The 14,844-nt window shown below is 31.7% G+C and overlaps 1 protein-coding gene across 1 annotated transcript; it reads left to right on the plus strand.

Moving 5' to 3' along the window:
- Nucleotides 1–715: 715 nt before the first annotated feature.
- Nucleotides 716–14,530, plus strand: LOC137387430 (amine sulfotransferase-like). Its single transcript, XM_068073854.1, has 8 exons — nt 716–892; nt 1,752–1,907; nt 3,286–3,408; nt 3,952–4,046; nt 7,451–7,577; nt 8,207–8,301; nt 13,552–13,693; nt 13,857–14,530. Exons 1-8 carry the CDS (start codon nt 805–807, stop codon nt 13,967–13,969), a joined length of 939 nt encoding a protein of 312 aa, XP_067929955.1. The 5' UTR covers nt 716–804; the 3' UTR covers nt 13,970–14,530.
- The last annotated feature ends 314 nt before the right edge of the window (nt 14,531–14,844 follow it).

Raw genomic sequence — 14,844 nt, forward strand, 5'->3', positions numbered from 1 at the left:
AAAATTTTTTCTACTAATTCTGGCTGACTCTCTAACATGTTACAAACTTACAGACGGCATTATAGCCTACTAGAAGCTTTTTGTCTGAATCCCTTAAGAGTAAGGAACTTGTTTATAAATTTCAATAAATAGTACTACTGCCCATTCACACTTGACTTATTACAGTAAGCAACTACTAGTTGGTTAATAGAAGTTTACTTACTTCAGCTAGATGTTCATCATTTGATAAGAAAATGGAATAATTTCTTAATTATAACTTTAATGGCGCATAAATTTGAAAATTAGTGAGTTTATTGATAAATTATTGTTTATAGGTGTTAAAGTGTCATGTATCAAATTGTTTTTAGAAAATTATTTCTCAATTTTTTATTCATAGAACTGTCTCCCAGGGAAGTCCATTTACGTACTTTTTAGATTCAATTTTAACTCAACTCACAGTCTTCAACTGCAGCTTTGCAACTCATTTCAACTCAATATATAATAGCTTTTACCAATTTTGATTCTAAAATCAATTCATTTCAGCTCAAAATTAAAAAAAAGGATTCCTAAATTATTAGAAGTTAAATTGTACACAGCTGATAACATGGTGTTGGTTAAATGCATGCTTTAAATTATATTTTCTTTCAATAGGTCGATCATATTTACCCAATGATAGTTAATCGTGCCTCGATACGGCATACGGCCATCAAAGTTAGTACGTGTTGACAAGACCGGTATAAAAGTGTGGACCCAACACACGGAGGCGTTACTGTAGAACTTTCACCATTGGTAGCAGTTAATACCTGCTATACAGCTGTAGCAGATATGGGTTTACTAGTCGAGTTGAAGATGTACGTGTTACTGAAGTTTTTGTCTTTCTTACAAGTTTTTCGGCGCTTCAAGATCCGATTAGGTAAGTTTAAAATGTTCTCTACTGGAATTTGGGTAGTGTAATAGTTGAAACGGCTTACTGCAGCACTATATAAGCAGTGGGTGAAAGAGACTTGATGTGTATATCCTAAGTAAGCTGAGCTCAATTACCTCACAGATAATGGCAAACGAATAAGGGTGTTGTGTGTCAACATGACAGCTGTCATCATGAAAGCTGCTGTCATCTGAAGGTCTGAAAAATAGCTGTCATCACGAGGGTCAAAATTCTAAACCTAGACAAAAAACTATTAGAACATGTCATCTATGATGATGATTTTTAGGAAGTAATCAAATCAACTAAACTCAAGTTTTCCAACTGCTCATATCTGAACTGAGTTTGGTAAGAAGTGGACTTACAAGCAGGCCTGCCAACCCAAGAGTGGGGCAATGCTTGAGATTTGGTTTTGGGGCAATTGATGTATCAATGATAGTATATATAAAATTGTGGAAATTGGGGCAAAAATCTCACGCCTTTCTCACGCATTCTCATTTTTTCTTTGGGGTGATTGCGTGAGTCTCACGTCCAATGCGTGAGAGTTGGCAGGTATGCTCACAAGTCGGAGACAAACTCAGGAAGTTACCATAGTTCTAGAACTTTCTGTTCTTATGACAGCGCAATTACATTTGTTATAGTTTGAATTACAGCTAAATCTACCAGGCTTAAAAAATTAATTCTACTCAATTTCCTTCTCTCCAATATCTAGATGTGCTTCAAATTGAAATTGGAAATTGTGATCATATTATATTTGTTCATAACTGCTTCAAATCTTCTCTTTCGATTGCTTACAGCTAATTTAATAGTTATCCTCCTTTTACAATGAGTCTGATAATATCTTATTTAGGATTTGGTCATGAGAAGTATGGACTGCTCAACCCCTTTCAGTACAAAGGATACTGGTTCACCTCCTTCATGCACAATATGGCAAAGATTAAGGAATGCGAAAGTTATGAAAATTTCAGACCTGATGATGTCATAATAGTGACCTACCCTAAAACAGGTATGAAGTAGGATCTTTGTTTGTTTTACTACTTTCACTCTTATGTAGCACGATTAATAGGCTTTCATGAAGCAAAATGTGGTTGAATTTGCATGTTGTCCGGGAACAAGGACACATTCTAAGCTATTGCATTGCGTAGACGATGGTTTATTGATACGCTTGTATGACGGCTGGCCGTAAGGTTGTTGCACTTGAGCTAAATTCGTAGACTTCCCTGGATTTGTTAAGAGCAGCACTCCGAGGCAGTTCAATTAGAGGTTTTACGGTACATTGTATATCACTATATCACTAACGCTTTTTGAATGGATACTTATATATATGAGCAATCTTTATTGTGGTAATCAATAGTCATATTTTACAATATGTTTTCCACAAGGTGCCACAACAAGTAAACTAACTAAAAAGCAGTGTATTGAATGTACTTATTGAATGTATTCTGTGTTTAGGTCAAACGATTAATAGTTTCTCTGCGTGACACAATAGTGCTTTAGCTAAGACAACGTATACGTTTAATTGCAACAATTTTTAAGATGTTTTAAACATTTAACGCATTTTAAGACAACAACTATTCCGTGGTGAGTGATATACAATGTACTGTAAAATCTCTAATTGAGCTGCCCCGGAGTGCTGCTCTTAACGAACCCCAGACTTCCCGCACTAACTTCATTTTGCAGAAACTCAAAAATATCATTCTAAGTGGTTTATCTCTGCTTGTAAGCTCAGTTGTTCACAATGTTGCGTAAGTTACACGACGTTGTTACATGTGAGTATTTAATGGGGCAAGTCCTGGCCTTTATACTGCACTGTTGCTATGGTGATGTATATACAATTAAACAACTGTTTTCAAGTCTACGGCGTTTTCGTGATGGCTGCGATTAACTGTTCGTTTTTGAACTTTTAATAGTTTGTAATCACATTTCCACATATTTTGCTCCTACAACACAGCAGAGTAAGACATGGGGAATCTTTTGATACCAAATAACTGTAATGTGAATTTTGTTGCAAATCAACCTTTAAGGAACTCTGAGGTTGCACAACTGTTTTTTATTATTATTTGTCCCCGAGTCTCACCTACATTTAACCTACTTACTTTTGCTATACTAGCGCTGTTCCTAGAGAACACTCTGTAGTCAGCATCTGGTTCCTCATCACCAGATGTCACCAGTTGGACCTAAAATACCATAAATATATCTGTAGCTAAGTGTTTCTGGTGGCTGTCTAAGTGACTCCTATGTGCCTGTCTTGTGAGAAGTAAAACACAACAATGTATCAGAGAATTGCATAAGAATATTGGTAAAAATAAACAATAGAAATATCCAGTCCAAGATTACAGTCCATAGAGCAGACCTACTTTCATTTGTGTTTTACCTGATTTTAGGCACCAACTTTACCTTTGAGATTGTCGTATCTATTTACAAGGAACTAGGTTTGATTCCAAGAAATCTTGCGTCGATGAAGGCAGTGATTCCATTTGAAATGGTAGGAGTAAAAGGCTTCACAGGTTAGTTGCTTTATATCTAGTAATGTTGTAAGTCTTCTGTATTCCCTAATGAAACGTATCATGACTTCACTTCAACGTTCAAACTCTGTTTCCAGTTTATCAATCATATCTAAAGCTTCACATTTTGTAAAAATCACCAGACATTTTGATATTGTAAATAGATGGTTCGCGGTTTTATAATTATGTAAAAACTTGTAAAACCTTTGTTAATATTTTTGTATATTACAACTTAAAAAAAACTGTTATGTGTTCATGGCAAATAGAATCATTTACTTCATGAATGCTCTTGTGCATGGAAGGCCTTGGAATGAGCCTATTTTAAAGACTAGAAGGTCAGCGCGTTTTAGATGCAGTATCCCTCACTCTGAAATTTGTCAGGTGTGAGATATAATTGCCATTACGTGATTATATCATTAACACGATTCTCTATTTCTCCATAAATGGTGATGATTTTCAAATCGTCCACTTTAGAAATTGTCATCAAACAATTAAATCGCCATTTCATGAAGCTCTTATCATATCATCTCGACTTTTTGTTCACAGGTAATTCAGGCTTTGAACGGCCGAGCCCAAGGATTTTTGTATCTCACTTGCCGTTGGATTTGTTCTCTCCTATGGTGAGAGAGGGGAAGGTCAAGGTATGTCCTTCTTTTAAAATAAATTATCTATGATGGTTCACCCACTCTGTGTTTTCATGCTTTGAAGACAGTTCCTTGGTAACCAACCATAACCTTTATTTGAACGCCATGACGCTCTATTTTTCAATCCTTTCCTTCGCTCTATTAGAGGTGACGTTCAAATAAAGGGTGAAATTGTATTCAAGTACCTTGTTAGAATGTTGAGAAGATAAATTTAATCCATTTACGGGTGAATCGAATGTAGCCCATATTTTCCACTCTTTTTTGGGTGGTGCGACATTAACCCTCTTAGTTGTAAGAAATTTGCTAACTTATCTCCAATTTGTCGTACTATAACGCTCTAAATAAATATGCATGAGGAAGCTGATACATGTCTCTACAAGTTGATATCTATTGCTTCCAATTAACCTACAATGATTTTATAGCCTGCGTTGCAATTTGTTGGAGCTTGAAAGTCATTTCATTTCAAATTTGAAGGCATATTTTCCTTTCATAGCTATATTTAATAAGGTTGAATAAAAACATTGCACTCATCAATTTGTTTGCTGCAGTTTGCGGCCAAAGCCGGCTTTTTGTGTGCAATAGAACCAGAGTTATGAGTGCCGATCCATTGTAAGCTGCTAAATAATAATGTGCTATAATAAATAAATATAAATAATATGCTATAAATATGCAAATTTATGTTTTATAATAATCATCTGTCAAATGCTACAAATATATATATTCAAGAACAAGTGACATAAGCCATAATTATAATGCATGCAGAAATATTTGCGTATGGTAATATTTGCATCATTTGCTTCGCAGGTTGCATTCTGATAGTTGCTTTTATATGGAACCATTTCACCGTCTAATAGCTGTCCAATACCTTTCACAGTGACTGCTGACCTGCACTGCAGTACCAGTTGTCATCAGCATCCAAACAACTTTTCTAGCAGGCCAAAACTTGCGAATTTCTATTTGAAAAACTTTTCGCGAAAATAAAATTAAACTTTCAGCCGGATGTACACCTATCACAAGTCGTCCAGAGCATCGTAATAGCTAACACATTTTTACATGCGTCGAAGTATCAAGACCATATTAAAAACAAGGAACTACTATTAGCCTGATACACTTACTAATTATTTCTATGGCGTTGCAATCAAAGTTTTTTTATGAAAAAACCTAAAGATTAAGAGTTAGAAAACGGGCTTTGGCACGAACAGAAACAATGAATTAATTAATTATTATCGATGTAGTCGAGTCATTATTAGCACAAGTTGTGGACATTTTTCTATTGATCACTTGCTATTATGGGTTCGTGAAGATTAAGAATGTCTTATACTGTAGTGGTGGTCAAATAAAAGTGCCATTCAATAAAAGTATGACGCTCTATTTTTCAACCCCTCTCCCATAGTGGCACTTAAATAGAGGTGGCAGTCAAATAGAAGTTTTACAGTATTTTCATGCATGAAAACATGTAAACTACAAATACTTTACTCTTTGAACAAAGCTTTTCTTTTAAAAAACAATTAATCTTCATATAACAGTTAGTATAGAAGACACTCGAACAGAACTAGTACAGCAAATTTCAGCTGCAGCTATGTAGTAGCAACTGAATTGCACTAATACTTTATTTTTTAAATGCTATCACATCCTCTCACAATAATTGGATATATTCAAATTTAATAGAATTTTAGTTTTATATAGGAAAGTAAACTTCAAGTACCTGATCATTACTAAACTTTCAAATTTTTGAAACTTCAAAAAGAAACCCTTCACTATTTTAGTCATACGACCTTAGTCTGTGAAACTACTCCGGTTGCTTTATTATTATCCAACATAATTTTTGAAATTGGGTTACATACAGTCTTTTATCTGTCGCATTCAATGTTTTCTTTAAAAGAAGTAATGACTCATATCAATACTGGTATTACATAGCCCATTAAAGACTTGTATACACTGTATTATTGTGTGTTTGTATTGTCTTCTCGGCGATTATTTCTCAGCTACGCGTGCCATAAACCAATGACATGGCCGAGGCAATGCAGATATGTCAGGAAATATTGAAGCTGTCAAACTTTCCTGATATTTCGCCAAACATCGACGAATGTCTGTGTAATTTGTAACTCTTCAACGATGGTTATTGTTAGTATTTAATAATTTCAGCGACCGCATTGTATAATGAGAAGACTATGTCACCGACCATTTGCCAATGTGAACGCGGATGGGTTTATGATAGTGTAAACAATGTTATCACAAACGATCACCATATCAATAAACGATATCAACCATTATCAACAAACGATATCAACCATTATCAATAAACGATATCAACCATTATCAACAAACGATATCAACCATTATCAACAAACGATATCAACTATTATCAACAAACGATATCAACCATTATCAACAAACGATATCAACCATTATCAACAAACGATATCAACCATTATCAACAAACGATATCAACCATTATCAACAAACGATATCAACTATTATCAACAAACGATATCAACTATTATCAACAAACGATATCAACCATTATCAACAAACGATATCAACCATTATCAACAAACGATATCAACCATTATCAACAAACGATATCAACCATTATCAACAAACGATATCAACTATTATCAACAAACGATATCAACCATTATCAACAAACGATATCAACCATTATCAACAAATGATATCAACCATTATCAACAAACGATATCAACCATTATCAACAAACGATATCAACCATTATCAACAAACGATATCAACCATTATCAACAAACGATATCAACCATTATCAACAAACGATATCAACCATTATCAACAAACGATATCAACCATTATCAACAAACGATATTGTAAGATTAACACTAACGTACTGAACAGGACATAAAGTGAGAGTTCTTTCTGGGATGCTCTTGAAGCCTCACAATACATAAAACAACTGGATGGCTGTCATTTTACAGGATAAAAAAATACATGTAAACCACTGGTTTTTAGCCTGTACGACAATGTTTTATTACTGCCTGCGCGGTTTCATTCCTAATCACAATTGAAAGATCTACCCTCAGGTAACCGAAATATTAAAAAAAACTTATGAATGTGATGTTTTTTTGTGACAGAAAACAGATATACCTGCAATGTAGACCCTTGTACCAATATGAATATTTAAGTAGTTCATGATGACATAAAAGTTGAAAGTTGGCTGTACAATGAAAGGTTTTCATAACTAAAGGTACATCTAAGGATATGCTAGTTGATTCTCCTTTCATGATACAGCTATAAAGATGTCTTCTACACAGGTGAACACAGCAACTCCGAAACAATGGCTCCTTTGCAGTGTGTTCGCAGCTCATGTAACTGAGCAAAGATGATTGAGAAGGCAATCTTCATGCAATATGTGTCGGTTTAATTTGTAGGTGATACATTGCTATAGAAATCCTAAAGATGTTGTATGCAGCATGTTTCCGTTTTTGAAAAAAATGGGAGCTATTGCTCCAAATGTCAGCTGGAATGAATTCTTCTATTGGTTCATGGAGGGAAATGGTAAGGATACTGCTTAGAATGGTGATAGCTCAATAGTGGTCAGTTGAAAGTGATTGTATGGTACTTGGTATCATCTGTTGAAAGTGATTGTATGTTACTTGGTATCGTGTGTTGAAAGTGATTGTATGGTACTTGTTATCGTGTGTTGAAAGTGATTGTGTGGTACTTGGGATCGTCTGTTGAAAGTGATTGTATGGTACTTGGGATCGTCTGTTGAAAGTGATTGTATGGCACTTGGTATCGTGTGTTGAAAGTGGTTGTATGGTACTTGGGTAAGAGTATTGTCGGGATATATAGAAAGTATGACCTTAGGTTTTACAAATCTGCAGGTATCTGTTGGCTTGTTTTTAAAAGCTGCTCATAGATTGCACAATGAAATGTTTGTAGAAAGGCATCACTGTTCTATTTCCAGACAGTATACTAAAATATGTTTATTTAGTGTTACAAGTCTTAATCTAACAATAAGTTATTACTTTTTGTGATGTTAGTGTGCAATAACAGATAATTTCATTCTTTTTGTTATTAATGGCAATCATTCTTATAGGAAATAAATCAATTTGAGATCATTTTCAATTCTTTAAATAATTATAAGGAAAAATGTAGTTTTAACTGCAAACTTTTTGTTATAGTTATTCCTGGAAGCTACTTCAAGTTCCTTAAAGAGTGGTACCCATACAGAAACAACCCCAACATGCTGACCCTACAGTTTGAGGATATGAAAAAGGTAATCATATGGGAGCAACCTCAGAAAGTAGCAGATTAGTAAAATCACTTACTGTATGATATACCATGTCATTTCTAAACTTACTACTAATCATGTACTGTATATATCATGTCATCTATAAATTACTACTAATCATGTACTGTATATATCATGTCATCTATAAATTACTACTAATCATGTACTGTATATATCATGTCATCTATAAATTACTACTAATCATGTACTGTATATATCATGTCATCTATAAATTACTACTAATCATGTACTGTATATATCATGTCATCTATAAATTACTAATAATCATGTACTGTATATATCATGTCATTTCTAAACTTACTACTAATCATGTACTGTATATATCATGTCATCTATAAACTTACTACTAATCATGTACTGTATATATCATGTCATCTATAAATTACTACTAATCATGTACTGTATATATCATGTCATCTATAAATTACTACTAATCATGTACTGTATATATCATGTCATCTATAAACTTACTACTAATCATGTACTGTATATATCATGTCATCTCTAAACTTACTACTAATCATGTACTGTATATATCATGTTATCTATAAACTTACTACTAATCATGTACTGTATATATCATGTCATCTCTAAACTTACTACTAATCATGTACTGTATATACCATGTTATCTATAAACTTACTACTAATCATGTACTGTATATATCATGTCATCTCTAAACTTACTACTAATCATGTACTGTATATACCATGTCATCTCTAAACTTACTACTAATCATGTACTGTATATATCATGTTATCTATAAACTTACTACTAATCATGTACTGTATATATCATGTTATCTATAAACTTACTACTAATCATGTACTGTATATATCATGTCATCTATAAACTTACTACTAATCATGTACTGTATATACCATGTTATCTATAAACTTACTACTAATCATGTACTGTATATATCATGTCATCTCTAAACTTACTACTAATCATGTACTGTATATATCATGTTATCTATAAACTTACTAATAATCATGTACTGTATATACCATGTCATCTATAAACTTACTACTAATCATGTACTGTATATATCATGTCATCTATAAATTACTACTAATCATGTACTGTATATATCATGTCATCTATAAATTACTACTAATCATGTACTGTATATATCATGTCATCTCTAAACTTACTACTAATCATGTACTGTATATATCATGTCATCTATAAACTTACTAATAATCATGTACTGTATATACCATGTCATCTATAAACTTACTACTAATCATGTACTGTATATATCATGTCATCTCTAAATTACTACTAATCATGTACTGTATATATCATGTTATCTATAAACTTACTACTAATCATGTACTGTATATATCATGTTATCTATAAACTTACTACTAATCATGTACTGTATATATCATGTTATCTATAAACTTACTACTAATCATGTACTGTATATATCATGTCATCTCTAAACTTACTACTAATCATGTACTGTATATACCATGTCATCTCTAAACTTACTACTAATCATGTACTGTATATATCATGTTATCTATAAACTTACTACTAATCATGTACTGTATATATCATGCTATCTATAAACTTACTACTAATCATGTACTGTATATATCATGTTATCTATAAATTACTACTAATCATGTACTGTATATACCATGTCATCTCTAAACTTACTACTAATCATGTACTGTATATATCATGTTATCTATAAACTTACTACTAATCATGTACTGTATATATCATGTCATCTATAAATTACTACTAATCATGTACTGTATATATCATGTCATCTCTAAACTTACTACTAATCATGTACTGTATATACCATGTCATCTCTAAACTTACTACTAATCATGTACTGTATATATCATGTTATCTATAAACTTACTACTAATCATGTACTGTATATATCATGCTATCTATAAACTTACTACTAATCATGTACTGTATATATCATGTTATCTATAAATTACTACTAATCATGTACTGTATATACCATGTCATCTCTAAACTTACTACTAATCATGTACTGTATATATCATGTTATCTATAAACTTACTACTAATCATGTACTGTATATATCATGTCATCTATAAATTACTACTAATCATGTACTGTATATATCATGTCATCTATAAACTTACTACTAATCATGTACTGTATATATCATGTCATCTCTAAACTTACTACTAATCATGTACTGTATATATCATGTTATCTATAAACTTACTACTAATCATGTACTGTATATATCATGTCATCTCTAAACTTACTACTAATCATGTACTGTATATACCATGTCATCTCTAAACTTACTACTAATCATGTACTGTATATATCATGTCATCTCTAAACTTACTACTAATCATGTACTGTATATACCATGTCATCTCTAAACTTACTACTAATCATGTACTGTATATATCATGTTATCTATAAACTTACTACTAATCATGTACTGTATATACCATGTCATCTCTAAACTTACTACTAATCATGTACTGTATATACCATGTCATCTCTAAACTTACTACTAATCATGTACTGTATATATCATGTCATCTCTAAACTTACTACTAATCATGTACTGTATATACCATGTCATCTCTAAACTTACTACTAATCATGTACTGTATATACCATGTCATCTATAAACTTACTACTAATCATGTACTGTATATATCATGTCATCTCTAAACTTACTACTAATCATGTACTGTATATACCATGTCATCTCTAAACTTACTACTAATCATGTACTGTATATATCATGTTATCTATAAACTTACTACTAATCATGTACTGTATATATCATGCTATCTATAAACTTACTACTAATCATGTACTGTATATATCATGTTATCTATAAATTACTACTAATCATGTACTGTATATACCATGTCATCTCTAAACTTACTACTAATCATGTACTGTATATATCATGTTATCTATAAACTTACTACTAATCATGTACTGTATATATCATGTCATCTATAAATTACTACTAATCATGTACTGTATATATCATGTCATCTATAAACTTACTACTAATCATGTACTGTATATATCATGTCATCTCTAAACTTACTACTAATCATGTACTGTATATATCATGTTATCTATAAACTTACTACTAATCATGTACTGTATATATCATGTCATCTCTAAACTTACTACTAATCATGTACTGTATATACCATGTCATCTCTAAACTTACTACTAATCATGTACTGTATATATCATGTCATCTCTAAACTTACTACTAATCATGTACTGTATATACCATGTCATCTCTAAACTTACTACTAATCATGTACTGTATATATCATGTTATCTATAAACTTACTACTAATCATGTACTGTATATACCATGTCATCTCTAAACTTACTACTAATCATGTACTGTATATACCATGTCATCTCTAAACTTACTACTAATCATGTACTGTATATATCATGTCATCTCTAAACTTACTACTAATCATGTACTGTATATACCATGTCATCTCTAAACTTACTACTAATCATGTACTGTATATACCATGTCATCTATAAACTTACTACTAATCATGTACTGTATATATCATGTCATCTCTAAACTTACTACTAATCATGTACTGTATATACCATGTCATCTCTAAACTTACTACTAATCATGTACTGTATATATCATGTTATCTATAAACTTACTACTAATCATGTACTGTATATATCATGTCATCTCTAAACTTACTACTAATCATGTACTGTATATACCATGTTATCTATAAACTTACTACTAATCATGTACTGTATATATCATGTCATCTCTAAACTTACTACTAATCATGTACTGTATATACCATGTCATCTCTAAACTTACTACTAATCATGTACTGTATATACCATGTTATCTATAAACTTACTACTAATCATGTACTGTATATACCATGTCATCTCTAAACTTACTACTAATCATGTACTGTATATATCATGTTATCTATAAACTTACTACTAATCATGTACTGTATATACCATGTCATCTCTAAACTTACTACTAATCATGTACTGTATATACCATGTCATCTCTAAACTTACTACTAATCATGTACTGTATATATCATGTCATCTCTAAACTTACTACTAATCATGTACTGTATATACCATGTCATCTCTAAACTTACTACTAATCATGTACTGTATATATCATGTCATCTCTAAACTTACTACTAATCATGTACTGTATATACCATGTCATCTCTAAACTTACTACTAATCATGTACTGTATATATCATGTCATCTTTAAACTTACTACTAATCATGTACTGTATATACCATGTTATCTATAAACTTACTACTAATCATGTACTGTATATATCATGTCATCTCTAAACTTACTACTAATCATGTACTGTATATACCATGTCATCTCTAAACTTACTACTAATCATGTACTGTATATACCATGTCATCTATAAACTTACTACTAATCATGTACTGTATATATCATGTCATCTCTAAACTTACTACTAATCATGTACTGTATATACCATGTCATCTCTAAACTTACTACTAATCATGTACTGTATATATCATGTTATCTATAAACTTACTACTAATCATGTACTGTATATATCATGTCATCTCTAAACTTACTACTAATCATGTACTGTATATACCATGTTATCTATAAACTTACTACTAATCATGTACTGTATATATCATGTTATCTATAAACTTACTACTAATCATGTACTGTATATACCATGTTATCTATAAACTTACTACTAATCATGTACTGTATATACCATGTCATCTCTAAACTTACTACTAATCATGTACTGTATATATCATGTTATCTATAAACTTACTACTAATCATGTACTGTATATACCATGTTATCTATAAACTTACTACTAATCATGTACTGTATATATCATGTTATCTATAAACTTACTACTAATCATGTACTGTATATATCATGTCATCTCTAAACTTGCTACTGTGTATTTTGTATTTTCTTTTTTGTATTATAGAAGTTGTATTGTTTTAATACTTGAAGAAATATATTTGTCTATGTATTTTTTTCAGTTTGCAAGCATGTCTATACTATGGCACAGTCGATATACTAGCAATAGTACAAGTAGTTTCTTCTGACAATCATGTTGGTTTAGCTTTTGGAAAGGTTTGCGTTTTAGGAGTTGTGTTATCTTAACAAAGTTATTCATTTATTACAGGATCTAAAATCAAATGTTGAAAGAATAGCCGAGCTCCTTGATGTAAAGTTGTCTCCTCAACAATTGGAAACTATTGTAACTGGCAACACCTTTGAAAATAAAAAGAAGGAATTAGGAAGTAACCATCCAGTCTATAGAAAAGGTAAAAAGCAATCTAGTAAAACTTGAATGTTAATTTTCTTGAGATTGGGTTTTAAAATTTGATTTTACTATAGTCCATGGTTGGACAGTAAAGGTGATGGCATAAGTGGAATTCATATTCTATCTTCTATTGTCAAGGTTACACTAACAAACCTTATCTGTAGGCAAAACTGGTGGATGGAAATCAGACCTCACTGTAGAGCAGAATGAGATGCTGGATGAGTGGATCCAGCGAGAGATGGAGGGGTTGGAGGAGCTGCCGATGCACTACGAGTAACTATTAGCTACAACACTAGATAGATCTACACATTTGAAGTATTAGGAAGGGCACCCATGTTAACTTTCTGTTAGACCATATCCTCAGGCTATAGGACACACTGTCCGTGAAAGAGTTCCTACCAACACTCTATAAATAAGGTCTCTATGTAAAGACCTTAAATTTCTCTAAGTGTCTGTGTCTCTATATTTAAGATTGTTATTAACTGTAAAAGTTGCTCCACCCCTGCTAGATTATTAGTGTCTGACAATGGGAATCTGTGGACTCGTGTTTTCATTAGCTCTTTATTCATGCACAAATTGTTTTGTACAATAATTTTGTATCTGTGATCACATCAGGCATGAAAAGCAAAAAGTTCTTTCGAAACCAAGGTTATACAACTTTTTAGTAGCAGTGGTTAGAAATATGGATTTTTCCAAATTAACAAGAACATTTAGATAAAAGCTCTTGGACTCAGTTAGCTGCATTGTAAGACTTACTTATAATATGATTATCTGATTTAATATTATAAATATTTTTTCATATTTATATATTTCATACAAATAAAAGTGTTAGGTTCAATTTAACAACGTGCAGCCAAAGTATTGCTCAGAATGTACGGAATTTAGAACAAAAAGGAAATGAGGTGTCTCTAATGCCATCCGCTATGCCAAATTTAGCACTGCTCAACCTATATGCATTTTTGTAGAATATTTATAATTAAATGTTCCGGATATAATGGTATGCTTTCATTTGTGATCTTTCCCAAATCGTTTTCCCAAATCCTAAATCTATTGAGTTTTTTCTATTGTAAATAGACAGCCCAAATGTTAATAGGTAGCTCTATTGTTAATAGGTAGCTCTATTGTTAATAGGTAGCTCTATTGTTAATAGGT

The sequence above is a fragment of the Watersipora subatra genome, chromosome 2 (genome assembly GCF_963576615.1).
Source record: "Watersipora subatra chromosome 2, tzWatSuba1.1, whole genome shotgun sequence".
In the NCBI taxonomy this organism is placed as follows: Eukaryota; Metazoa; Bryozoa; class Gymnolaemata; order Cheilostomatida; family Watersiporidae; genus Watersipora; species Watersipora subatra.

What these genes read in the sequence shown, in the direction of transcription:
- LOC137387430 (XM_068073854.1), top strand. Translation starts at nt 805, where the DNA reads ATGGGTTTACTAGTCGAGTTGAAGATGTACGTGTTACTGAAGTTTTTG. An exon ending in GCGCTTCAAGATCCGATTAG is followed by an intron (nt 893 to 1,751) that starts GTAAGTTTAAAA and finishes TATCTTATTTAG; the next exon opens with GATTTGGTCATGAGAAGTAT. An exon ending in AGTGACCTACCCTAAAACAG is followed by an intron (nt 1,908 to 3,285) that starts GTATGAAGTAGG and finishes ACCTGATTTTAG; the next exon opens with GCACCAACTTTACCTTTGAG.